Source organism: Crotalus tigris, unplaced genomic scaffold, assembly GCF_016545835.1.
Source record: "Crotalus tigris isolate CLP2741 ecotype Arizona unplaced genomic scaffold, ASM1654583v1 scf7180000019021.11574027:1482141, whole genome shotgun sequence".
NCBI classification, from domain to species: domain Eukaryota; kingdom Metazoa; phylum Chordata; class Lepidosauria; order Squamata; family Viperidae; genus Crotalus; species Crotalus tigris.
Genome location: NW_024097333.1, coordinates 1,246,081 through 1,273,393, shown reverse-complemented (window position 1 = coordinate 1,273,393; position 27,313 = coordinate 1,246,081). Strand labels below are relative to the sequence as shown.

At 47.2% G+C, this 27,313-nt stretch overlaps 1 protein-coding gene across 1 annotated transcript in view; it reads right to left on the bottom strand.

Annotated features, from left to right (window-relative positions):
• Positions 1-1,086: 1,086 nt before the first annotated feature.
• ATG2A (autophagy related 2A) overlaps positions 1,087-27,313 on the bottom strand; it is an 80,117-nt gene continuing 53,890 nt past the window's right edge. The window contains 17 exon segments of the mRNA XM_039358450.1: positions 1,087-2,331; positions 4,607-4,759; positions 5,608-5,762; positions 5,873-5,994; positions 9,168-9,250; positions 10,293-10,315; positions 10,318-10,341; positions 10,344-10,363; positions 10,641-10,761; positions 11,775-11,859; positions 13,673-13,774; positions 16,473-16,670; positions 18,388-18,523; positions 19,922-20,151; positions 23,387-23,595; positions 26,061-26,178; positions 27,102-27,272. Of these exon segments, the coding sequence (XP_039214384.1) occupies positions 2,095-2,331; positions 4,607-4,759; positions 5,608-5,762; positions 5,873-5,994; positions 9,168-9,250; positions 10,293-10,315; positions 10,318-10,341; positions 10,344-10,363; positions 10,641-10,761; positions 11,775-11,859; positions 13,673-13,774; positions 16,473-16,670; positions 18,388-18,523; positions 19,922-20,151; positions 23,387-23,595; positions 26,061-26,178; positions 27,102-27,272 (2,187 nt within the window). The 3' untranslated portion in view covers positions 1,087-2,094.

The following is a 27,313-nucleotide window of genomic DNA, read 5'->3' as shown; positions in this document are numbered from 1 at the left end:
AACAATATGGCCATCAGCTTTCATCTACTACTCTCTGAAGTCTCCCGCCGGCCGTGAGGAAAAAGGGGTGGAAATGTGTAACGCCTGGGATTGTCACTGGAAGGATGGTGGGGTGGGGGCTGCTTGGGAACTCTTAAAACCTTGAACTGTAGGGCTTGGCCCCTCAGGTCCTGTCTAGAACGCCTGCAACCATCTTCTCTTAATAAAGATGCCTGTTGGAAGAAATATTCCAAGAGTTCTGCCTTCTTAAGATGCAAAGTGGGGTGGGTCCTTACAATCGTCAAGCAAACCACATTTTCACCTGACCTAGCCTGTAAATCAGTGGTTCTCAACCTTTTTAATGCCGCGACCTCCAACTGGTCGTAAGTCGAGGACTACTCAACCGGTCGTAAGTCGAGGACTACTCAACTGGTGCAGCACCGTTTGCAGACTGGGACTTTTGGCGGGCTCCGCAGGGCAGAGACAGCCTGGACAATTCCTATTGGCTTTTGAAAGCCAATAGAATTAGACTCTATTCAAGAGAGTCTATTCTATTGGCTTTCAAAGGCCAATAGAATAAAAGGGAGGAGCACAGCTAAGGAAAAGGGGAAAAAAATGGCGGACAGCCTTGTTTGGCGACCCCCGTGAAATGGTCGTTCGACCCCAAATGGGGTCCCGACCCACAGGTTGAGAACCACTGCTGTAAATGATCTAGCGGAGAGAAAGGGAAACCATCCAATTTGCAGACAAGCTGCAACTTTGCTAACACTTTGGAAGTTGGGATGAAGATCCAAGAAAGATCTTGACAGATTTGAGCACCGGGTCCTGTCCAAAAATGTGCAGTTCATTGGTGAGAAAAGTGAGATTCTGCACCTAGGTAGGAAAAACCAAATTCATAGGTACAGAACGGGGGGGGGACGACGACTTTTCTTGCCCCGGTGGTTAAGTGAATCATTGCATTTGTTAAATTAGTAACACGGTCGCCAAGTGAATCTGGCTTTCCCATTGACAAAAGGGGTGACCCCCGGTAAATGCAACCATCATAAATATGAATCAGTTGCTAAGCATCTGGATTTTGATCATCTGACCATGGAGATACTGCAGCGGTTGTGAGTGTGGGAAACGATTGTTAAGTCACATTTTCCAGTGCTGTCATAACTTTGAACGGTCAGTAAATGAACTGTGTTGTAAGTCGAGGACTACCTGTACTGCTTTACACCGCACTAGTGAGACGTGGAATAAAGTGTCCACTTCAGGTCAGCACCATACAAATCGAAAGATCCTCAAAATCCAGGAAATTTGGCTAAGCTAACCATGTCAAAATTAACTCACCATGGATTGGATTTTAAGCAAAGCTAGGGTTAAAGAAACTCAGTTTTAAAAAAAACAACCTTAATTGGATACGTCACACATTTGCCCTCCAACAATAAACCATCTTTTGCCTTGATTTTGTGAGCTGGATCTCAGGATATGCTAAGCGGGTGCGAATACCTGGAAGGTCCCAAAAGTCAGATGGTATTTAGGCAACTGCAGGATTGTCGGCTCAACTCTTTCGAACTCAAGTCCTTTGCGAAAAGAACGGCCACAACACTTGTTACCCAAGAGCAATGGCGCGCAGGGTGCTGGCCTGACCTACCCAGCTGTTCCTCTTCCTTTCACACAGATCCCAAAAGATCAGGGGTGAGTGCAAACGCTGGGCTGGCCCTAATCCAGAGAACCCTTAAACCAGGATCTGGCATCCTGGCCGGCCCATCCAAGCAAGCGAGAGGTGAAAACAAGTCACATTCTTTAATCTCAGTTATTTTTCTCTGCCCTCCTGCTCCTCTCCCCCCAGTGTTTTTGGGGAGAGAGAACGCAGCTGCAGACCATGCAACAAACGGGGGACAGCGGAAGACCCCCAAAAGTACAGAAACAAGGGCGAGGCGGGAGGAGTTGGCTGCAGACCCCTCACGGACGGCGGGATCCGGTGGGTGGGTAGGTGGGCTCATGTCCCCAATCTTTAGGCCCTACTGAAGCCCCCTTTTCTCACAGTTGTGGCCATCTCCTCTGTGGCTGTGCAAATGAAGCGGGCCTGGCTACGCGGTTTGGATCCGGGGCGAGCAAAGCAGCACCCCGCTAATCCTGGCTCTCTTCCAAGCGCCACTTGAGGGATTCTTCTTTCAGCGCATCGGGTTTGATCTGGTTGCGCATCCCGCCCAGGAGGTTGGAGGTGGCCTCGGACGCCACGATCAGCGGCTTGACCACGGTGGGAGGGATCTGCCGCAGGACGCCGCCCACGGCCCCCGTGATGCCCTTCTGCTCGTGCCCACGGGCAGCCACATCGCAGATGGCCTGGGCCGTGTCTATGACGCCCTGGGGGGAGACAGGAAAGAGGAATTGGAGGCAGCGATGGACAGGAGGGTCCCTCCGTTTGACCTCTGGGTTGGGGGTAGAGCAGTGGTGGTGAACCTATGGCACGGGTGCCAGAGGCGGCACGCAGAGCCCGCTCTGTGGGCACGCGCGCCGTCGCCCCAGTCCTAGGCCTTTAGCTGAGTTTTATAAAACTTTTTCGCTTTAGGGCTCCGCCATGTGCCCCCCAAAAAAAAGGTTAAATAAGTGGTTCTCAACCTTTTTAATGCCGCAACCCCCAACCGGTCATAAGTTGAGGACTACTCAACCGGTCATAAGTCGAGGACTACTCAACCGGTGCAGCACCGTTTGCAGAGTGGGACCTTTGGCGGGCTCAGCAGGGCAGAGACAGCCTGGACAATTCCTATTCAAGAGAGTCTATTCTATTGGCTTTCAAAAGCCAATAGAATAAAAGGGAGGAGCACAGCTAAGGAAAAGGGGGGGAAAATGGCAGACTGCGTTGTTTGGCGACCCCCGTGAAATGGTCGTTTGACCCCAAATGGGGTCCCGACCCACAGGTGGAGAACCACTGGGTTAAATCAATCAATTTCAACCCCTCGCGGGAAAAAAAAAAAGATCTTGCAAAGTTGGAATTGATTGAACTTTTTTAGTCCCACCCAGTCTGCCGTTACCACCGCAGCCACGCCCACCCAGTGGACCACACCCACCCAATGGGCCACGCCCACTCAGCACCCGACGATGCATAAGTGGGTTTTGGGTTGCAGTTTGGACCCTCGGTCCCTAAAAGGTTTGCCATCACTGGGATAGAGGGCACAGGTTTTCCCTCGACCACAATCAAGCTGAAAATTTCTGTTGCGAAGGAATCTGTTCAGTGAATTTTGCAATTGTATGACCCTTTCTTGCCCCAGTTGTTAAGTGAATCACTGCAGTCGTTAAGTTAGTAACCCGGTTGTTAAATGAATCTAGCTTCCCCATTGACTTTGCTTATCAGAAGTCCCAAAAGGGGACAGTGTGACCCCGGGACGCTGCGACCGTCATAACTATGAGTCAGTTGCCAAGCGTCCGATTTTTGATCAGGAGACCACGGAGATGCTGCAACGGTCTTAAGTAGGAAAAATGGTCCTAAGGTACGTTTTTCAGTGCTTGTTGTAACTTTGAACGGTCACTAAACAGATGGTTTAAGTTGAAGACAACCTGTATTAGGTCTCCTGCTTGGGCAGGGGGTTGGAGTAAGAGACCCCCAAAGTCCTTTCCAACCAGTTCTATGTTCTATGATTGAGAGCAAAGTATTATCCTAGAGCAGTGGTTCTCAACCTTTTTAATACCGCGACCCCCAACCGGTTGTAAGTTGAGGACTACTCAACCAGTCGTAAGTCGAGGACTACTCAACTGGTGCAGCACCGTTTGCAGAATGGGACTTTTGGCGGGCTCGGCAGAGCAGAGACAGCCTGGACAATTCCTACTGGCTTTTGAAAGCCAACAGAATTAGACTCTATTCAAGAGAGTCTATTCTATTGGCTTTCAAAAGCCAATAGAATAAAAGGGAGGAGCACAGCTAAGGAAAAGGGGGGGGGGGGGAAATGGCGGACTGCGTTGTTTGGCGACCCCCGTGAAATGGTCGTTCGACCCCAGATGGGGTCCCGATCCACAGGCTGAGAACCACTGTCCTAGAGACTAAAACTGGAGAATATGCAGCAGTGGAAAACATGAAACATAATGACAGTCCCCAACTTATGACCAGCCACTTAGAGACTGTTTGAATGACCCCCGGAAGGTTCTTATTTACTTGGTTCCAAAGTTCTGCAGTGACATGACTGCATTTCGGGAGCTTATCAACTGGCCAGTGTGTACACCAGTTGTAGCAGTGGGCAGTCCCGTGACTGCAAATCACAATATTTTTTGCGAAAAACTCTCATCTCCCGCCGATTTTGTTAAGGGAACAACAGGCTCGCTCGACGATGGCAGACTGACTTATTGGTTGTGTGGATTCGCTTAAAATGATGAGAACCAGTCAGATATTGTTGGTAAGGCACCCAACTAAAAACCTGGGAGTTCTAGTCCAGCTGAGCTGGGTGACCTTGGACCGCTCACTGTCTCTGAGACAATGGCAAACCATTTCTGAAAAACCTTGCTCCAAAACCAGCAGGGATTTGTCCAGGGGGTCTCCGAAAACCAAACATAATTGAATACAAGGGGAGGGGGAATGGAAAGAGGATGTCAAACCCCCCATAGCCCAAAATGGAGCTAAGTCTCTCCTCCCCACCCCAAGGAGCATCACCTCGCGCACGGTGTCGTAGGCCTTGGCCACCCCTTCACGTAGATCTGCCGGCTGATGGCTCCGTCGTAGTTTGCGGGCGTACTTCCTATCTGGTAGAGCGCGTGACGGGGGAGCCGTGGGGGACAGGATGTCGTAGACGGTCTCGGCGGTGGCCTGGGGGGGGGGAAAAGAGAGAGAGAGGGGAAGCTCGGCCATCTATAGGGAGGGGAGGGCTAAGTTTCCCACTGAGAAGGGGCAGACTGTGGGTTTAGGTCAAGGGTGGGCAACTATGGCGACTATATAACCTGTGGACTTCAACTCCCAGAATTCCCGAGCTAAGGAGCTATGGCTCCTTTATGATTTGTGGACTTCAACTCCCAGAATTCCCGAGCCAAAAAGCTACGGCTCCTTTATGATTTGTGGACTTCAACTCCCAGAATTCCCGAGCTAAGGAGCTATGGTTCCTTTATGATTTGTGGACTTCAACTCCCAGAATTCCCGAGCTAAGGAGCTATGGCTCCTTTATGATTTGTGGACTTCAACTCCCAGAATTCCCGAGCTAAGGAGCTATGGTTCCTTTATGATTTGTGGACTTCAACTCCCAGAATTCCCGAGCCAAAAAGCTACAGCTCCTTTATGATTTGTGGACTTCAACTCCCAGAATTCCCGAGCCAAAAAGCTATGGCTCCTTTATGATTTGTGGACTTCAACTCCCAGAATTCTCCAGCCAAAAAGCTATGGCTCCTTTATGATTTGTAGATTTCCAACTCCCAGAATTCCCGAGCTAAGGAGCTATGGCTCCTTTATGATTCGTGGACTTCAACTCCCAGAATTCCCGAGCCAAAAAGCTATGGCTCCTTTATGATTTGTAGACTTCAACTTGCAGAATTCTGGGAGTTGAAGTCTACAGGTAGTACAGCTACCGTAGTTGCCCACTCTGGGTCTAGATTCAGCCACCCCCACCATTTTGGGCTGGGCTTTGGCAGACCCCTCCCTCCCCTCGCAGACCCCTCCCCAGAAACCTGAATAGCCTGCACTAGGCGGTTGCTGAGTTCCAGGGCCGCCGAGGCGGTGGAGGTGCCAAAGGAGGCGGCGCCACGTTGCAGACCACGGATGATGCGCCCGTCCTTGCGGTACTGCTCGATGGGCAGCCAGAAGAGGTCCCGCAGGCCGTGGACTTGGGGGGGGAGGAGGAGAGAAAAGAGAGGGGGATGAGAAGAAAGCCGTACCACCCACCCACCCACCCCTCCACTCCCTGCCAAACAGCTGGACAGAGGGGTCACTTACACAACTGCACGAAGGAGTGCATGGGTCCCACCCCGCCCAGGATGCCCGGCAGCTGGTTTTTGCGAATGTCGGTCAGCCACTCGGTCAGGGCGTAGTGGACCACCTTCTCCACCCCCAGCAGCCTGGAAAGAGAGACGTGGGGGAATGTGCAGGTGGTACAGGTGGTTCTTGACTTACGACCCCAATGGGGCCTGGAATTTCTGTTGCTAAGTGAAACAGTTGTGAACTTGAGTTTTGCCTCATTTTACGACTTTTCTTGCCACCGTTGATAAGTGAATCACTGCAGCTCTTCACTTAGTCCAGTGGTTCTCCACCTGTGGGTCGGGACCCCATTTGGGGTCGAACGATCATTTCACGGGGGTCGCCAAACAACGCAGTCCGCCATTTTTTTCCCCCTTTTCCTTAGCTGTGCTACTCCCTTTTATTCTATGGGCTTTTGAAAGCCAATAGAATAGACTCTCTGGAATAGAGTCTAATTCCATTGGCTTTCAAAAGCCAATAGGAATTGTCCAGGCTGTCTCTGCCCTGCTGAGCCCGCCAAAAGTCCCATTCTGCAAACGGTGCTGCACCAGTTGAGTAGTCCTTGACTTACGACCGGTTGAGTAGTCCTCGACTTACGACCGGTTCAGTAGTCCTCGACTTACGACCGGTTGGGGGTCGCGGCATTAAAAAGGTTGAGAACCACTGACTTAGTCACTCGGTTGTTAAGTGAATCTGCTTCCCCATTGACTTTGCTTGTCAGAAAGTCGCCAAAGGGGATCGCGTGAGCCCGGGACAATGCGACCGTCATAAAAGTGAGTCAATTGCCAAGCATCTGAATTTTGATCACATGACCTGGGGAAGGTGCAAGAATCGTAAGTGTGAAAAACAGTTATAAGTCACTTTTTTTAGTGACGTAACTTTGAATGGTCACTAAACGAATTGTTGTAAGTTGAGGACTACCTGTACTCAAGTTACAGCTACTTGTTTAGTGACCGTTCAAAGTTACAACGGCACTAGAGTTTTCACCCTTATGAACGTTACAGCCTCCCCATGGCCACAGCGTCAAAATTTGGGTGCAACTGACCCATATTTATGATGGTTGCCGTATCCCAAGGTCACGTGATCCCCTTTGGCGAACGTTCCCAGCCAGCTTCCAACCAGCAAAGTCAATGGGGGAAGCCAGCTTTGCTTAACGACTGCAGGAGTCACTTAACAACAGCTGCGATTTGCTTAACAATGGTGGCTAAATGTTGTCAAATGGGGCGCAGCTCACTTAACAACCGCCTTACTTAGCAACAGAAAATTTGGGCTCAATTGTGACTGTAAATCAGCGGTCTGATTTTAATCTCGCCTTCCTGGTGGACTCGGATTGGCCTCCCGGATCGGTTAAAATGGGGCATTTGGGGTGGGCTGGCCCCAAACTGGCTAAGGGCCAGCAACATAGCATGGCAAGAAGCCTTGTCTGAACTGCAGCCGAGCCAAGCAACTCTATTCACACAACATGTTTATTGTGATTATAGAACAAAAAATGGTTTTCTGGGCTTAACAAAAAAGCTGAAATTATTTCTATTTCTGCTTTTTGTCATGCCCAGAAAACCATTCTGTTCCACAATGAGAATAATCATATAATTGTATGAGTTTAGTATATGCATAATTCTGTATTATTTATTTTTGTCATATTTATGTAGTATATGTCGGAGGTGGTGATCCTTTGAGAGCTGTATGCAGCAACATTTCATTTTAATGTATGCCAAAGTGACAAAAAGATTATTCTATTCTATTCTGTTCTGTTCTATTCTATTCTTTGTAATTTGTTCTGTTCTATTCTATTCTATTATTCTGTTCTGTTCTGTTCTATTCTATTCTTTGTAATTCTGTTCTGTTCTATTCTATTCTATGTAATCTGTTCTGTTCTATTCTATTCTATTCTATTCTATTCTATTATTCTATTCTATTCTATTCTATTCTTTGTAATTTGTTCTGTTCTATTCTATTCTATTCCATTCCATTCCTAGTTTATTCTACTGTTATTCTATTCTATTCTATTCTATTCTTTGTAATTTGTTCTATTCTCTTCTATTCTCTTCTCTTCTATTCTATTCTATTCTACTGTAAACATGTTGTGAATAGAGCTGCTAAAGTGTGGTTGTATGTTCCTCCAACACTCTGAGGTCTTCAAAGAACTCAATTAATACGCATGACACTGTTTGTGTGTATGTGTGCTTAACCCAGTGGTGGCGAACCTATGGCACGGGTGCCAGAGGCGGCACTCAGAGCCCTCTCTGTGGGCACGTGCGCCATGCCCCAGAGATGGCTACTGTCCCTCTTCAGCCAGCCGCCTGCTAACTCGCCGAGGTCCCACGTGGCCTGATAATCCCAGCACCCATGCGCTCGCTGGCCTCTGTGTGCGGGGGCTGATGGTGCCCCTGCCTCGCCTTGCCCTGTGACAATGGCACCCCTGCCCTGCCTCGCCTCATCCCACAGGACGAGCCTCCTGCCCACCGCCCCACCTGCCAAAGACCCCCTGGATCTCCCCCAACCTTGCCCGGCCCCCACAGGTGTCCCTCCCCACGAGCAACATCAAGGTGATCACACCCACCTTGGCCACACCCACCCAGTCTGCCATGACTACCACAGCCACGCCCACATAGTGGGCCACGTCCACCTGGTCTCCCAGAGATAAATAAGTGGGTTTTGGGTTGCAGTTTGGGCACTCGGTCTCTAAAAGGTTCGCCATCACTGGTTTAACCTATCCTGGTTAAACAAGTTTATTTATTTATTTATTTATGAGACTTATATACTGCTTTAAGGGCAAGCACTCTCTAAGCGGTGTACACCAGTAAGCAATGTATATATATATATATATATTTACGTTGCCCCCAACCATCTGGGTCCTCATTTTACCTACCCCGGAAGGATGGAAGGCTGAGTCAACCTTGAGCCGGTGAGATTTGAACCGCTGACCTGCTGAACACAGTCAGCTAAAGTGGCCTGCAGGACTGCACTCTAACTGCTGCGCCACCTCGCAGTTGTGTGTATGTGTGTGTGTGTGTTTTAGAGAAATAAATCAAGCAAGAAAAAAAAACACCTTAAAAAACAAGAAGGAATAATCTGATAAGAATGTATATACTGGAATGTCACGTCAAATCCAATGTTTGTTTGTTTTTAACTGTATTATAAATAAAATTTGTAAAAAAAAACAAGAGGGTCAGACAGCCTGCTGCCTTTGCAACCCACCCTCTTCCCTGGCCATGTCTTGTGGAAGCCAGCCCCACATATCCCTGACCCCTAAGGAATGGAGGAGGGTCCCTACCCGTGGCGACAGCAGAGTCTCTTCAGTTTCAGCTCGGAGCAGTTGAGTTGAGCCAATCCGATCAGGATGCCGGCAAAGGTGCCCTGGCGGGAACAAGAAGCCACCAGAAGGTAAAATTTGGTTATCAAATTTAAAACGTTTAATTCCCAGCCTTTTTATTTTTATATCCTCTTTTCAGAGTTTGATGTTTTCTTGTCTATCGTCCAGAGTCCCTGTTTTGAGAGAGACTGGAGCAATGTGAAATATAAATGAATAAAATAAATCTGAGATGGTATAGGTTCTCCTGCTTGAGCAGGGGGCTGGACTAGAGGATCTCCAAGGTCCCTTCCAGCTTCTATTCTCTTCTTATTCTAAATAAGTTAAACGTTTGCATGTGATACGTAACTCATATGAATAACCTTTTTAATGCCGCGACTCCCAACCGGTCGTTAAGTCGAGGACTACTCAACCGGTCGTAAGTCGAGGACTACTCAACTGGTGCAGCACCGTTTGCAGAATGGGACTTTTGGCGGGCTCAGCAGGGCAGAGACAGCCTGGACAATTCCTATTGGTTTTTGAAAGCCAATAGAATTAGACTCTATTCAAGAGAGTCTATTCTATTGGCTTTCAAAAGCCAATAGAATAAAAGGGAGTAGCACAGCTAAGGAAAAGGGGGAAAAAATGGCGGACTGCGTTGTTTGGCGACCCCCGTGAAATGGTCGTTCGACCCCAAATGGGGTCCTGACCCACAGGTGGAGACCCACTGGACTAGTTTAATTAAAAGAAGGACTGGGGTGACCTGAGGGGCTGTCAACTTATTTTCTAAAGCCCCTGAAGGCAGAACAAGAAACAACGGATGGAAACTAACCAAGGAGAGAAGCAACCTGAAATTAAGAAGAAACTTCCTAACAGGGAGGACAATTAACCAGTGGAACAGCTTGCCACCGGACGTTGTGGGTGCTCCATCCCTGGAGGTTTTTAAGAAGAGATTGGACAGCCATTTGTCTGGGATGGCATGGGGTCTCCTGCTTGAGCAGAGGGTTGGACTAGATGACCTCCAAGGCCTCTGCCAATTCTCTTATTCTGTCATTTATTTATTTTTTTGTTAATTTGGGGGCAAGGGGCTTGGCGTGCTTAGCTACCCACCACCTGGTCCACGGTGACGTGTTTCCGTGGTAATCCAGCCAAATGGGACCTCGGAGGTGAACCGGAACTCTCTGGGGAAAAAGAGAGAAAAATAGCTGATTTGATAGTGTTTCCCATCTTTGGGAGTCCGGGAAAGAAGGGGACACTTTGTGCATCAAAGTTTTCAACTCCCAACTTCCATGGAAAATCCGCTTTAATTCCGGGAGTTGACGTCCACATTGAGAAGGCGTTAGATCTGAACTCTGGAGGAGTGTCGTTGGTTCCAGCGTGGGGGTCCCATCCACTTTCTCACCCCTACAATCCCCTTCCCATCCACTCCCCCCTCCCCATCCCTGCTGGCATCCATACCGGAAATAAATGGGCTGCTCGGAAGAAGAGGAGGCACTGGAGCTGTTTTCGCTGGTCGTGGTCTCCACCGAAGTCGCCATCATCCTCTCGGCTGAGTCCTTCCCGGGGGATTCAGCAGGACCTGGAGGGGGTGATCTGTTTTTGAAAGCCCGTCTTGTCCCACAAAAGTCCTCCCAACCCTCCTCTGTGCACCCAGGAGTGGAGACAAGCACCCAGACAAAGACAAATGCGGAGAACAGGCTGGGAGGTGGGGAAACCAGCACATGCCAGGGCCAAACTACATTCCCAGTATCCCTTTCTACCAACCGGGTGGCCTAGCTAAGAGGTCCCCAATCTGTGCGTTGCGGCCCATTACCAGGACGTGAGCTGTTGGTCACTGGGCCACGTGAGTGGCTGGACAGTGCCCACCCGTATGCACACTCACACCCCCCCCCCTCTGCTAGCATTGCAGCATCACGCAGGCACTAGCATCGCCATGAGCACACACCCCACTCGCACTAGCGGTGCAGCAAGTGCACTCTCCCCCCCCCACTCTTGCTAGCCTCACACGGCATCGCGCAAGGGCTAGCTGAGCCCTGTGCACGTGCTTGTTACCCTGTTTGCGCATGCGCGCAATCGTAGCCCGTTTGTGTGTGGGCGTAAAGGCACCTCCACCACCAGGAACGGTTGCTAGAATTGGGTATGTCTAGTTTAACAAAGAGAAGGACCAGGGGGGACATGATAGCAGTCTTCCAGTATCCCAGGGGCTGCCCCAAAGAAGAGGGAGTCAAGCTATTCTCCAAAGTATCTGAAGGCAGGACAAGAAGCAATGGGTGGAAACTAATCAAGGAGAGAAGCAACCTAGAACTAAGGAGAAACTTCCTGACAGTGAGAACAATTAACCAGTGGAACCACCTGCCTCTAGAAGCAGTAAATGCTCCAACACTGGAAGTTTTTAAGAAGAGACTGGACAGCCATTTGTCCGAAATGGTGTAGGGTTTCCTGCCTGAGCAGGGGGTTGGACTAGATGACCTCCAAGGTCCCTTCCAACTTTACTACTATTACTATTGCCCCCACCTCCGGGCCGCCAACCCAGAAAGGTTGGGGGCCCCCGGCCTAGCTCACCCAGAAGGCCACGTAATGAAGGCCACGTACCTTCAGATCCAGCCTCAATGGGCACGACAGGATTGATGCTGGCCACTACGCTGGTGAAAAAGTCTTTGAGGAAAAACAAGGCGTCCTGGAAGGAGAAGCAGAGCAGAGAAGAGAGGAAGGAGCTCAGATACCTTCTGAGGTAGACCAGAAAGGAAACGCAACCAAATGAGCTAACTCTACGGGTAGTCCTCAAGTTACAACCGTTCATTTAGTGACCGTTCGAAGTGACAGTGGCACTGAAAAGAAGTGACTTATCACCATTTTTTCACACTTATGACTCTTGCAGCATCCCCATGGGCACGTGATCAAAATTCAGATGGTTGACAACTAGTTCACAGTGTCCGTGTGTGTGTGTGTCACGTGATCCCCTTTTGTGACCTTCTGACAAGCAAAGTCAATGGGGGAAGCCAGATTCGCTTCACAACCGTGTGACTAATTGAACAACTGCAGCGATTCACTTCACAAATGTGGCAAGGAAAGCGATCAAATGGGGGAAAACTCACTGAACGACTTTTTCACTTAGCAAGATAAATTCTGGACTCAATTGTGGTCGTAGGTAGAGGACTCCCTGTACTTACATTAATAGCATCTTTCAAGTCTGAAAGTACAATTCTCCCACCGTCTCTTTTACAGCCTGCGAAACTAGGGAGGGTCCCCTTCTGAGAGCTCTTTTCTCCTCCCTTTATGCAGCTGAGGACTAAGCAGACTCTTATCCAACTCTTCCCTAAAGCTACCTTAATAGAATCTTGTAGGTCTGAAAATACAAATCTCCCCCATCTCTTTTACAGACTGGGAAACTAGGGAGGGTTTCTTCTAAGAGCCTTTTTCTCCTCCCATTATGCAGCTGAGGACTAAGCAGACTCTTATCCAACTCTTCCCTACTGCTACTGTCAACACTGCTAATATTGGATATTCTTGCTTTGACAAAATATGCAGAACTGTCTGGTATTTCTAGAGTTAATGCAGAGAAGAAGGAGGGAGGAGGGAAAAGCCAGGGAAGGGAAAGGAAGGGAACCTTTGCCCTTCACACTAATTGGGGAACGGAAATCATGACAACAAAATAGGGAGTGGAAATGCTAGCAAAAATAACTGCTCGGTGGATGGGGATTTCGGATCCTAGCATTCCTTTTATCATGCCTGGGCCGACATTCTGTCACATAAATAAAAAGACTTTTTTGGGATAAAATGCCTGGAAGTTCTTTGAAGTGTTTCATTAGTCAGAACCATGACAGCTACCTTAATAGAATCTCGTAGGTCTAAAAATACAAATCTCCCCCCATCTCTTTTACAGCCTGAGAAACTAGGGTTTCTTCTGAGAGCCCTTTTCTCCTCCCATTATGCAGCTGAGGACTAAGCAGACTCTTATCCAACTCTTCCCTAAAGCTACCTTAATAGAATCTCGTTAAGCCTGAAAATACAAATCTCCCACCGTCTCTTTTACAGCCTGAGAAACTAGGGTTTCTTCTGAGAGCCCTTTTCTCCTCCCATTATGCAGCTGAGGACTAAGCAGACTCTTATCCAACTCTTCCCTAAAGCTACCTTAATAGAATCTCGTTAAGCCTGAAAATACAAATCTCCCACCGTCTCTTTTACAGCCTGAGAAACTAGGGCGAGTTTCTCCTAAGTCTTTTTCTTCACCCGTTATACAGTTATCGGCTAAGCTGCCCCTTATCTAGTTGTTCCCTAGACAGGCTTTCTCGACCCATTTTCCCAAGACCTTTTCCATATACCCTTATCCTTCCCAAGGAAGGCTGGAAATGTCTCTCAGAGCTGCAAAGTGGAAGGATCCAGACACCTTTCCTTTGCCCACGTTAGTTTTGCCCAGTTCAGGTAAGGAGAGGTAATCCACCGCCTCACAACACACCTGCCTGAGGTTGTGAAGCCATAAAAACATTTACCTGGTCTATGTTGAGTCGGAGAGGCATCAGGGAGACCCTCAAGCAGCACTCGGGACCCCCCCCACCAGCTTCAGGGCAGACGTGAAGCGCTTTGATGGTAAGCTGGAAAAAAAAGAGGGAAGAGAATTGGAATTGCTGACTGGGGAATTCTGGGAGTTGAAGTCCACCTACTTTTAAATGGCTAAGAGTGGGAACACTGGCTGGGAATTTTTGGGAGTTGGCGTTCTCTTGTTTTTTTTTATTGAAAAAGTTTTATTGACAATTAACAACAAAAAAATTTAACCCACAAACCCCCCCTTCCCCCCCCCCACTTCCCAGAGCTGAGTACAGGGTTATTACAAACATATTAAACAAAATCTAATTAAATTTAACAAACTATACAATAACTAAATTCATACTTAACCCTTAACTCCCTTTAAACCTTAATATCATAATATTATAAACAAATCCATTTCAAAACAATTATTATAAAGAACCATAATAACAGTAAATAAACTAAATAATTTCCATTATAAAATGGAATTACTAATAATTACTAATTACTAATAATTATTATTTAAATTATTTAAATAATATTTAAATTATTATTTAAAATTTAATCATAGAATAAATGGAACTTTTTAGTTCCATATTTAATCTGAATATAATCTATCCATCTTCTCCATACCATAATATATCTTTCTTGTGTATGATCCTTTAAATAAGCAGAAATTTTTGCCATTTCTGCTAAATTAGAAACCTTAAGTGTCCATTCTTCTATAGCAGGCAACGAATCTTTCTTCCAATATTGACCTATCAATAGCCTTGCTGCTGTTACTAGATTCAACATTAAAATAGTTTCTTTAACATCAACATCCTTAAAAATCCCTAATAAGAATAGTTGAGGAGTAAACTTTATCTTCCTTTTAAAAATCTTTTGAATGTTCCACCAAATCATAATCCAAAAAGCCTTAATATTTTTACAAGTCCACCAAACATGAAAATAAGTTGCATCAGAACTATCACATCTCCAACATTTAGGCTGTAAATTAGGATACATACAAGACAACTTTTTAGGATCCAAATGCCACCTGTAAAACATTTTGTAAAAATTTTTCCCTTAAATATGGCGTTCTCTTGTTTTAAAGCAGTGGTTCTCAACCTGTGGGTCGGGACCCCATTTGGGGTCGAACGACCATTTCATGGGAGTCGCCAAACTATGCTGTCCACCATTTTGTTCCCTTTTCCCTAGCTGTCCTACTCCCTCTTATTGGTGGCCACACCCACTTGGGGGTCACCACAACATGGGGAACTGTATTATGGGGTCACGGCATTAGAAAGGTTGAGAACCACTGTTTTAAAGGGTGGACTTCAATTCCCAGAATTCCCCAGCCAGTCAGTGTTTCTCATTCTTAGCAACTTGAAGGGTTAGGGTTCTTGGGAGTTGAAGTCCACCCATCTGAAAGTTGCCGAGGTTGAGAAGCCCTGCCCTACAGATTCTCTGGATTTGAATCTTTTGCAGAAGCGCTACCCTCCCAGCCTAGCCCACCTCACAGAGTTGTTGGGGGGGGGGAATTAGGGGCAAGAAGGGGTATTGGGTATCTTCACTGCCTTGAGTTATTTATAAACAATAATAAAGGTGGGATAAAAATCAAATACATAAAAAAGAATAGATATGCCTTGAGGCAAGCCGTTTTGTGATTTATCCACCTGCCCCAGCCAACGTGTTTTGACAGTGGCCAGCAGAGTCTTTCCCCACTGCATCCAGTTTTGGTTGCCATAATATAAAAAAGATGTTGAGACTCCAGAAAAAGTGCAGAGAAGAGCAACAAAGATGATTAAAGGCCTGGGGACTAAAACATACGAAGAACAGTTGGAAGGACCGGGCATGGATAATCTAATGAAGAGAAGAATTAGAGGTGATATGATAGCCTTCTTCCAATATCTGAGGGGCTGCCCCAAAGAAGAGGAGGGGGTCAACCTATCCTCCAAAGCACCTGAAAGCAGGACAAGAAGCAACGGATGGAAACTAATCAAGGAGAGAAGCAACCTGGAATTAAGGAGAAACTTCCTAACAATGAGAACAATTAACCAGTGGAATGGCTTCTCTCCAGAAGTCGTGGATGCTCCATCACTGGAGGTTTTTAAGAGATTGGATAGCCATCCTGTAAGGACCCACCCCACTTTGCATCTTAAGAAGACAGAACTCTTGGAATCTCTCTTCCAACAGGCATCCTTTATTAAGAGAAAATGGTTGCAGGCGTGCTAGACAGGACTTGGGGGCCAAGCCCTACGGTTCAAGGTTTTAAGGGGTCCCCAGCAGCCCCACCCCACCCCACCATCTTTCCAGCGACAATCCCAGGCATTACATTTCCACCGCCTTTTTCCTCACTGCCAGTGGGAGACTTCAGAGAGGAGTAGATGAAAGGCGATGGCCATATTGTTATGATTAGTCCTTTTGGTGGCATCCACATTCAGTCTCTTTTGAAGTTTTAATGAAGGAAGTGAGGGCCATAAAGCCCCTTTGCTCACCCCCCTTCCCCTTCATCGTATCACAGAATCCAGAGAGGGCAGAAATGGGGTTTTCCATAGTCGATAACTAGAGATGAAATATAATTGGATTCTGACACATCCGTTTGAAATGACACATCCGTCTCTTGCTTGAGCATGGAGTTATTCTGCAGTTATTCCGTTCTTCTGCGCCAGGCCCACCAACCCCAACAGGGCTGCTTCGCTCTGACCAAAGGTGCAGGGCAGCAGCTTCACCACTCCTTGGTTACCATGGGCAGATCCCTGATCCAAAGGGAGATCCGGTCCTTACCATGTTAGAATGGGCACGTCGGGGCAGGAGTTCGCTGCTGTACAGGTAGAGGAACTTGTTGATCTGCGAGGAGGCCAGTCGGTCTCGGATCTCCAGCTCCTGGACAATGAACACCTGCCTGGCTAATGGCTGCTCCTCCGATTCCGCGGACAGCTTCTCGGATGAATCCCCCGAGTAGGATTCGTGCTGGAAGCTCACCTGAGATCAAAGAGGAAGAGGGCAGAGTCATTGACCCAATACGAGCTATGTATGCCGGCTTACTTTGCGCATCTTCACGACATCGACTCCTAAATTTACGACCGTTTGTTTATAGACTGTTCCAAGTTACAACAGCACGGAAAAACATATCTTAAGAGGTCCTGTCCTCACGCATATGACCACGGCAGCATCCACACGTGGTCACGTGATAAAATCCAGACTCTTGGCAACTGGCACTGCAGGTAGTCCTCGACTTATGACGACAAAAAGGGACCAGAACATTCATTACTAAGCAGAGCAGTTGTTAAGTGGGGTACCATGTGTCACCCCCAATCAGAAACACACAACCATGGGGATGCTGTGGCAGTTGTAAGTGTGGGGACCATCACAAGTAGCTTTTTCCAATGGTCGCTAAATGAATGGTTGTGAGGACTGCCTATACTTCTTGTTTGCCACCATTGTCTAATATTGCCCCTCTGCATATATCTGTTTCCAGGGATTCTCCCTCCTTTCCTCTCCCCTCCTCTCCCCTCCCCTCCGACTCTATTCTATTCTATTCTATTCTATTCTATTTTAATTCTAATTCTATTCTATTCCTTATTTCTATTCTAATTCCATATATTCTATTCTATTCTTTATTTCTATTCTAATTCCATATAATCTATTTATTCTATTCTATTCTATTCTATATTCTACTCTACTCTATATTCTATTCTATTCTATTCTATTCTATTCTATTCTATATTCTATTCTATATTCTATTCTATTCTATATTCTATTCTATTCCATTCCATTCCATTCTATATTCTATTCTATTCTATATTCTATTCCATTCCATAGTCTATTCTATTCTATTCTATTCTATATTCTACTCTACTCTATATTCTATTATTCTATTCTATTCTATTCTATTCTATTCTATTCTATTCTATATTCTATTCTATTCTATTCTATTCTATTCTATTCTATTCTATATTCTATTCTATATTCTATTCTATTCTATTCTATTCTATTCTCCTCTATTCTATATTCTATTCCATTCCATTCCATTCTATATTCTATTCTATTCTATATTCTATTCCATTCCATTCCATTCCATTCCATATAGTCTATTCTATTCTATTCTATTCTATATTCTACTCTACTCTATATTCTATTCTATTATTTTATTCTATTCTATTCCATTCCATTCTATTCTATATTCTATTCCATTCCATTCTATATTCTATTCTATTCTATATTCTACTCTACTCTATATTCTATTCTATTATTCTATTCTATTCTATTCTATTCTATTCTATTCTATTCCATTCCATATATTCAATTCAATTAAATTCTTTTCCATTCCATTCCATTCTCTCCTCTCGTCTTCTCTTCTTTCTTTTCTTCTCTCATTTTTCTTCTTCTCATCTCTTTTCTGTCCTTCCCTTCCTTTCTCTTCCCTATTCTCTTCTCTTTCTCTTTTTTCTTCTCTTCTCTCTCCCTTTTCTCTTCTTTCTTTTTTCTCTCCTCTCGCTTCTTTTCTCCTCTCTTTTCTCTGTCTTGTCTCTCCTTTTCTCCTCCTCTGTTTCTCTCTTCCCTTTCCCATTTGCTTCCTTTCCCTCTTCCCTGCTGGCACGTGGGTAGGCTCCTGCCTGTCTCTTCTGGCCGCCCCCAAAACTGCTTGGGAACCAGACACCCCGCCCCGCCCCTTCACAGCGGCCCCTACCCATCTCACCTTTGTAAGCTGGATCTCCATCAGCAGGTCATGGATACGGCCAGGGCCTCCTTGCGCCCGCCCGGAGCTCTGCGGTCGGCCGGGCACGGAAGACCGAGAGGGGGAGGAACGGGTGCCGGGAAGGGTTGATTTCGTCCTGAAATTGGGAAGAAGTGGTGATCAGGTATCGGATGTTATTAATATTCTCCCCAAAGAGCTGACCAATCTCTTGCCAGCATTAGGGAATTTCACCTACATCAGCCTTTTCAAAGTTGGCCGCGGTAAGGACGGGTGGACTTCAACTCCCAAAATTCTCCAGCTTTGCTGACTGTGGAATTGAAGCCCACCCATCTTATACAGGCAGTCCTCGATGTATGACCACAACGGACCCCAAAATGTATGTGGCTAAGGGAGACGTTTATTAAGTAAATGTTATCCCATTGTACAATTTTTTCTTGTCACGGTCGCTAAGCGAATCACTGCAGTTCTTAAGCTAGTAACACGGTCGTTAAGTGAATCTGGCTTCCCCATTGACTTAGCTTGTCGGAAGGTTGCCAAACGGGATTGCGGGACTCAGGGACACTGTAACTGTCATAAACAACGAGTCAGTTGCCAAGTGGCTAAATTTTAATTATGTCGCCACGGGGATACTGCAAAAGTCGTAAGTGTGAAAAACAGTCATAAGTCTGTTATGGTTCCGGCTAATGAAACACTTCAAAGAACTTAATAATAGTAGTAGTAAAGTGGGAAGGGACCTTGGAGGTCATCTAGTCCAACCCCCTGCTCAGGCAGGAAACCCTACACCATTTCGGACAAATGGCTGTCCAGTCTCTTCTTAAAAACTTCCATTGTTGGAGCATTTACTGCTTCTGGAGGCAGGCTGTTCCACTGATTAATTGTTCTCACTGTCAGGAAGTTTCTCCTTAGTTCTAGGTTGCTTCTCTCCTTGATTAGTTTCCACCCATTGCTTCTTGTCCAGCCTTCAGGTGCTTTGGAAAATAGCTTGATTCCCTCTTCTTTATAGCAGCCCCTGAGATATTGGAATACTGCTATCATGTCCCCCCTTGTCCTTCTCTTCCAGGCATTGATTTCCCTAAAAGTCTTTTATTGCTTCAAAATGTCGGCACAGGCATAACGAAGTTTTATGCTAAGATCTGAGTTCTCTTCCTCTGAGCAGTTAAATTATCATCATGTTCCCTCCCTAAATTAGCTGTCATAAACCACATTATCCAATTAGTGTGAAGGTCAAAGGTTTCCTTCCTCTTTCTTTCCCGGGCTGTACCCCCATCCCCCTTCTGCTCTGTATTAATCCCAAAAATACCATGTCAAAGCAAGAATATACAATATTGGCAGCGTTGACAAAGTCACTTTTTTTCAGTGCTATTGTAACTTTGAACTGTCGTTAAGTCGAGGAGGACTGCCTGTACCCGAGAAACACTGATCCACATGAAAGAGAGATCTTTGTCTCAAACAATTTATCTTCAAAACAGGAAAGCGAGCCCAGGTTAGAAAGTTGAATGAAAACTGAATGCAGATCACAGAAGGGAAGCGTTACCTGGGTGAATGCATGTGGCCAGAGGCCGAGCGCCCTGGCCCAAAATCTCTGCCCCCATAGAGATGCCAGACCACTGAAATTTCCCGCATCACGACTCGGCTCTCCGGCATCGGGAAGTGCGAGGGGGCCTTCAATAAATCCGTGCTGCCCAGGGGCCGAGAGAAGTGGCCCTCCTGGATGTGAACCGGGCCGTCCAAGAGCTTTGTCACCACCGGTTCCCCATCCCGCGGCTGCAGAGAGAGAGAGAGAGAGAGAGAGAGAGAGAAGGCCGATAGGCAAAATTTGGAAGAGGGTCTAGAGCAGTGGTTCTCCACCTGTGGGTCGGGACCCCATTTGGGGTCGAACGACCATTTCACGGGGGTCGCCAAACAACGCAGTCTGCCATTTTTTTCCCCCTCTTCCTTAGCTGTGCTCCTCCCTTTTATTCTATTGGCTTTTGAAAGCCAATAGAATAGACTCTCTTGAATAGAGTCTAATTCTATTGGCTTTCCAAAGCCAATAGGAATTGTCCAGGCTGTTTCTGCCCTGCTGAGCCCGCCAAAAGTCCCATTCTGCAAACAGTGCTGCACCAGTTGAATAGTCCTCGACTTACGACCGGTTGAGTAGTCCTCGATTTACGACCGGTTGGGGGTTGCAACATTAAAAAGGTTGAGAACCACTGCTCTACTCCTCTCTGAAGTCTCCCTTCCACCGGCAGTGAGGAAAAAGGGGGTGGAAATGTAACGCCTGGGATTGTCGCTGGAAAGATGGTGGGGTGGGGCTGCTGGGGACCCCTTAAAACCTTTAAAAAGGTTGAGAACCACTGGTCTAGAGTACATGAAAATTTATTTATTTATTTATTTTAATGGAGATGGCACTACCTCAACTCCCTGCAGAATCTAGTCCATTTTGCGTGGGGAAAAATCAGTTTTTACATCAGGGATGGCGAACCTTTTTAGAGACCGAGTGCCCAAACTGCAACCCCAAACCCACTTATTTATCGCAAAGTGCCAGGGCTGCATCAGCATTGGGGTGCCCTCGGGGAGGCGGGGGGGGGCATGGCGCACTGGGTGGGCGTGGCTGCAATGGTCATGGCAGACTGGGTGAGCGTGGCCCGAGGCCAGTCTGTCGCCATCTCCGGGGCATCCCCGGGGGGGGGCAAACGCCACTTGCTCGCTCACTTCCTGTCCTGTCGCTTCCAAACGCCACGTGCTTGCTACTCTGGCGAACTCTACTGGGGCAACGGCTCGCGTGCCCACAGAGAGGGCTCTGAGTGCCGCCTCCGGCACGCGTGCCATAGGTTCGCCACCACTGGTTTAGATCAGTGGTTCTTAATCTTTTTGAACGAATCGCCCCCTTGAGCCAATGAGGGAGTTGTCATCGCCCCCCCCTCCCCCAACATCACCTCTCAATCACAACATAGGAAAGAATTCTTCAATTTATGCAAACCCTTTTTTTGTTTTCTTTAAAATTGTCATCAGCACATATCGATGCAAATAATTTATTTCCAGTCTTTTCCCCATATCTCCCATATTCTGGCCAATGGCGCGCCACTGTATGGGTAGAGGCTGCTGCACAATGCGCATGAAGACAAGCGATGCATATTCACATATGTACGGCATTCTGTACTGAAGCTAGCTGGAGGAACATTTGAAAACACAATTCAATCCACTAAGAGCGAGCGATCTGATGTTTTTGTACGACAGATATGCAGCGATTCACTGTACGAAAAAGTCTCAAAAGTGTCCCCAAAACTTCTCGCTTCATCGCCCCCATATCGCCCCCTTTTCATTCCTTTGCCCCCGCTTCGCCCCGTTTTGTTCCATCGCCCCCCTGAAAAATGAAATCGTCCCCTGGGGGGCAATATCGCCCAGGTTAAGAACCACTGAGATGAATGGGACCGCTTAATACCCAAACTGAGAAATCCCAGCATCTCAAAGGAAGGATAGGATAGGATAAGATAGGATAGGATAGGGTAGGGTAGGGTAGGGTAGGGTAGGGTAGGGTAGGGTAGGGTTGGATAGGATAGGATTAGAAATAGTAACAATAGAAATAATAGCAATAGAAATAATGAGATGGGATGGGATGGGATAGATTAAACTAGACTAGACTAGACTAGAATATGGAATGGAACAGAATAGAACAGAACACTTTATTGGCCAGGTGTGATTTGACACACAAGCAATTTTTCTCTGGTGCAGAAGCTCTCTGTGTACATGCAAAGCAACAGAGTAATAATCATCCTAATAATGATACCAATAAAAGGGGGGAATAAAAAAGATGGGAAGGATAATAATATTACTACAGCCCTACTACGTGGGTAAATATCCTTGGACCTAAGATAGTGCTGTGGGAATTAGGTGTTCAGCACAGTGATGGCATGGCGGGGAGAGGGGGAACGTCTTTGTGTCTAGTTGTTTTGCCATGTAATGCCTTATAGCAGCACTCTGAGGGGAGCAGCTGAAACAGTTTGTGTCCAAGCTGTGAGGGGGCTGTAGATATTTTCTCAGGCCTCTTTCTGACCCGTGCAGGCTGGTTGTAATTGTTCTTCCTGCAGTCCTAACTATCCGTTGACGTCTATGTCTGCCTGTTTGGTTGCGGTGCCAAATCAGACCATTATTGAGGTACAAAAGACAGACTCAATAATGCCTCTGTAGAACTGGATCAGCAGTTCCTTGGGGCAATTGAAGCTTTCTGAGTTGACGCAGGGAGAACGTTCTTTGTGAAAAACTTATTAGGTTGTTGTCTAAAAGATGGAACGTCAAATTAATTAAGATACGTATAGACTGAAGATTATTGATGAATATTAGAAAGGTATTTTTTGTTTGATTGACAGATCAAGAACTGTATTGATCTGAATACGATAGTACAGTGGTTCTCAACCTTTTTAATGCCATGACCCTAACCGGACGTAAGTCGAGGACTACTCAACCGGTCGTAAGTCGAGGACTACTCAACTGGTGCAGCACCGTTTGAAGAATGGGACTTTTGGCGGGCTCAGCAGGGCAGAGACAGCCTGGACAATTCCTATTGGCTTTTGAAAGCCAATAGAATTAGACTCTATTCAAGAGAGTCTAATTCTATTGGCTTTCAAAAACCAAGAGAATAAAAGGGAGGAGCACAGCTAAGGAAAAGGGGGAAAAAATGGCGGACTGCATTGTTTGGCGACCCCCGTGAAATGGTCGTTCGACCCCAAATGGGATCCCGACCCACAGGTTGAGAACCACTGTTATGGGGGAAAGAGAGGGAATTTGTTGTTGTAATACTTTTGAGATTTGTACTGATGATATTTAAATGTAACGGAATTACGATGCCCAACCGCCACGCTACTTTTCAAATATGTAAATGCAATACTGGAAAATTAAATAAAAAACTTGGACATTAAAAAAAAAGAACATTCTTTGTGGTGCTTACTCTGTAGTAACTTTTCTCAGAACATTCCCATTGCAACCCTCGAAGGAGACCCAAAGATGGCCAGATCCTTACCGGAATGCCCGTTCCTGGCGCATCCAAAATGCAGAAACCATCCGTGGCTTCGCTCTCGCCTTCACTGTCCTCCGAAGGGGTGAAGTCAAGCCCCTCACCCACCGGGATCACTGGGGGCAGGGGGGCTTTGCCCTGGCCTGCCACTCCTTTCTCACCGGGGAAGAGATACACCGAGACTGGTGAAGGCTGCCGCCTCATCCCGGAGTCCCCTGGGAAAGAGCATTTAAAAGAGGATTGAGTAGCTGCTTTCACACAACGTTTGCAGTGAGCTGCAAGGCTACATCCCTTATGTCAGTTTGTCTGTTAGACCAGGGCTTTTCAACCAGTGGTACGGGTACCACCTGTGGTACATTGGCACCTGGCAGGTGGTATGCGACCATCTTAGAAAAGTGGTAGCAGGGGAGGGGAATGAGCTGAACCGGGGGCAGCACCACACAAGCCTGAGCGAGAGACGGCTGGAGCTGCAGGGCTGTCAGGGCTCAGCGGAAGCACCAGGATCAGTCCCATTTTCCAGCTGATTGGCGCTTCTTCGGGGCTGTCAGGGCTCAGCAGAAGCGCCAGGAGCAGCGCCAGGCTCCAGCTGGAGCTCGGCGCTGATCCTGGTGCTTCTGCTGAGCCCTGAAGAAGCACCAATCAGCTGGAAAGAAGCACTGATCCTGGCACTTCTGCTGAGCCCAGAAGAAGCACCAATCAGCTAGAATGTTGCAGCATCTCCAGCGTCTTGTGATTTACATTCAGATGCTTGGCAACCGATTCGTATTTATGACGGTCACAGTGTCCCAGGGTCATGTGAAGTGACCAAAACCTGCTGCAACCACCCAGCAGACAGGGGGAGTAAAAACCAAACACCCCCCCACCCTACCCCCTCTGCCAATCCTCCACAGAAATGCTCACAACAATGAAAACCTCGGACAGGAGGAAGAGTGCAGCCGGGTGGGCAGGCAGGTGTCTTGCTCGGCTGTGGCTTGGGGGGCACTTTTTTCAGTGCCATTGTAACTTCGAACAGTCACTAAGTGAACTGTTGTAAGTTGAGGACTACCGGGACTTTATCACTTTTTTCCTTTTGGGGGGGGTGTCATCAAGTTTTTGACACCTTGCTAGGCGACTGGTGGTACTCGGATGTTGCCATATCCTAAAAGTGGTACAATGGGTGAAAAGGTTGAAAAGCCCTGTATTAAACAATAATCCCTGTCATCTGAAAATTGACTCTCTCCACGTAGCTGCGCATCTGATGCAAGCAGCCTCTTGGATTTGTTCTATTAGATCCAGAAAAGAAAAGCTAAGCCTGGCTAACTTGTAGCACCATACCTATTCAAAAAACCTCAGTGTCATTTGGACAGAAGACACCCAAAAATCTCAGAGTGGGGAACTAAGGCTGGGAAATTAAAAACTTGCAAATCTTTAAATTTGTCTAGGGCAGTGGTTCTCCACCTGTGGGTCGGGACCCCATTTGGGGTCGAACGACCATTTCACGGGGGTCGCCAAACAACGCAGTCTGCCATTTTTTCCCCCTTTTCCTTAGCTGTGCTCCTCCCTTTTATTCTATTGGCTTTTGAAAGCCAATAGAATAGACTCTCTTGACTAGAGTCTAATTCTATTGGCTTTCAAAAGCCAATAGGAATTGTCCAGGCTGTCTCTGCCCTGCTGAGCCCGCCAAAAGTCCCATTCTGCAAACGGTGCTGCACCAGTTGAGTAGTCCTCGACTTACGACTGGTTGAGTAGTCCTCGACTTACGACCGGTTGGGGATCGCAGCATTAAAAAGGTTGAGAACCACTGGTCTAGGGAGATTCATAGTCATCCAGGTCAGGGTTGTCCCAAAGGTGTTTTTTTTTTTTTTTTCAGAAGGCAACTGGACTTTCCTGTTTTTCTTTGAATATATTTCGCTTCTCATCCAAGAAGCTTCTTCAGCTCTGACTGGATGGTGGGGAATGGAAGGATTTATACTCCTGGCAGACAGCTGGTCCTTTGCCTTCTTTTAGAACAGTGGTTCTCAACCTTTTTAATGGCGCGACCCCCAACCGGTTGTAAGTCGAGGACTACTCAACCGGTCGTAAGTCGAGAACTACTCAACGGGTGCGGCCCCGTTTGCAGACTGGGACTTTTGGTGGGCTCAGCAGGGCAGAGACAGCCTGGACAATTCCTATTGGCTTTGGAAAGCCAATAGAATTAGACTCTATTCAAGAGAGTCTCTTCTATTGGCTTTCAAAAGCCAATAGAATAAAAGGGAGGAGCACAGCTAAGGAAAAGGGGGAAAAGAAAATGGCGGACTGCGTTGTTTGGCGACCCCCGTGAAATGGTCGTTCGACCACAAATGGGGTCCCGACCCACAGGCTGAGAACCACTGTTTTAGAAAGTGGTTGAGGATCCTGAGGACACAGATAAATCTCCAAGTGACCTCAACGACCCTCTAAAAGGAGGCAAAGGACCAGCTGTCTGCCAGGAGTATAAATCCTTCCATTCCCCACCATCCAGTCGGAACTGAAGAAGCTTCTTGGACAAGGAGCGAAACGTCTTCAAAGAGAACAAAGGAAGCCCAGTTGCCCCCTGAAAAAGCACCCTTGGGACCAATTTCTGAATTGTTAAACCCATGGCAGTTGGAAATGCCACTGGTGTTGTGAGGTGTTGTGCGTAGGCAAGCTAGAACTGCCCTGCCCTGCTCCCCACCCATCTCACCGGTCATCTCTAGGTATCCACGTTCGGTATCCATTAGGGCGTCTGTGAGGTCCCGCTGGTTGATGGCCGCCGTCTCAGCCGGGGGACAGGTGGGCAGAGAAGCTGGGCTCTCGGGCAACTAGCAGAGCACAAGAGCCACACACTGAGAGTGCGCAAAGGGATGTGGCACGGAACGAGGAAGATACTTTGGGATGGGTTTCCTTCAACCCAACAGGAATTCCCTTCAGCCCTGGACATACACAGGTAATCCTCAACATATGACCACAAGGGTGCCCAAAATTGCTATTGCTAAGTGAGAGACAGTTGTTAAGTGAGTTTTGCCCCCATTTTGCGATCTTTATTACCATCGTTGTTAAGCGAATCACTGCCGTTAAAGTTAGCAACATGGTTGTTAAGTGAATCTATCTTCCCCACTGGTTTTGCTTGTTAGAAGGTCACAAAACGGGATCGTGTGACCCGTTGTAAGTGTGAGTCAGTTGCCAAGAGTCTGAACTTTGATCGGAGATGCTGCAAGAGACTGTAAGCGTGGAAAATGGTCCTAAATCACTTTTTTTCAGTGCTGTTGTAACTGTTGTTAAGTCGAGGACTACCTGTACAGGTAGTTCTTGACTTACATCGTTTAGTGACCGTTTGAAGTTATAACGGCAGTGAAAAAAGTGACTTGGGAGCCTCACGTTTATGACCACTGCAGCATCCGCATGGTTAGGCGCCTGGCAACTGGCTATGTGATTATGACGGCGGCAGCATCCAAGGTCACGTGATCACCATTTGCAACCGTCCCAGCCAACGTCGGACAAGGAAAATCAATGAAAGAAGCCAGGTTCACTTAATGACTAAACGATTCACTTAACAACTGCCGTGATTTGCTGAACCATCATGGCAAAAAAGATCGTAAGATCGGCCGCAACTTACTTAACAACCGTCGTGGCTTAGCAAGAAAAATTCTGGCCCCAATTGCGGTCGTATGTTGAGGACTACGTCTACCACCAAGAGAGGGAAGGGTCAGGGTCAGAGTCCCCCCTGCCCCCCCCCTTGACTTACCTGCACCTTCTGCCCCGCACTCTCAGTGGGGCTGTCGTGCTGAGGTGGCGGGTGCAGGTCCCCGTTGTTGACCACGTACTGGATGAGGTTGGCAAGGGCTGCACAAGAGTCAGCGCACGTGTGGATGTGGACCACGTTGTTGGAGCAGCGTAACTCAAAGAGGGGCCGGGTCTGCACCATGGGGAGGAGAGAGAGAGAGACACACACACACA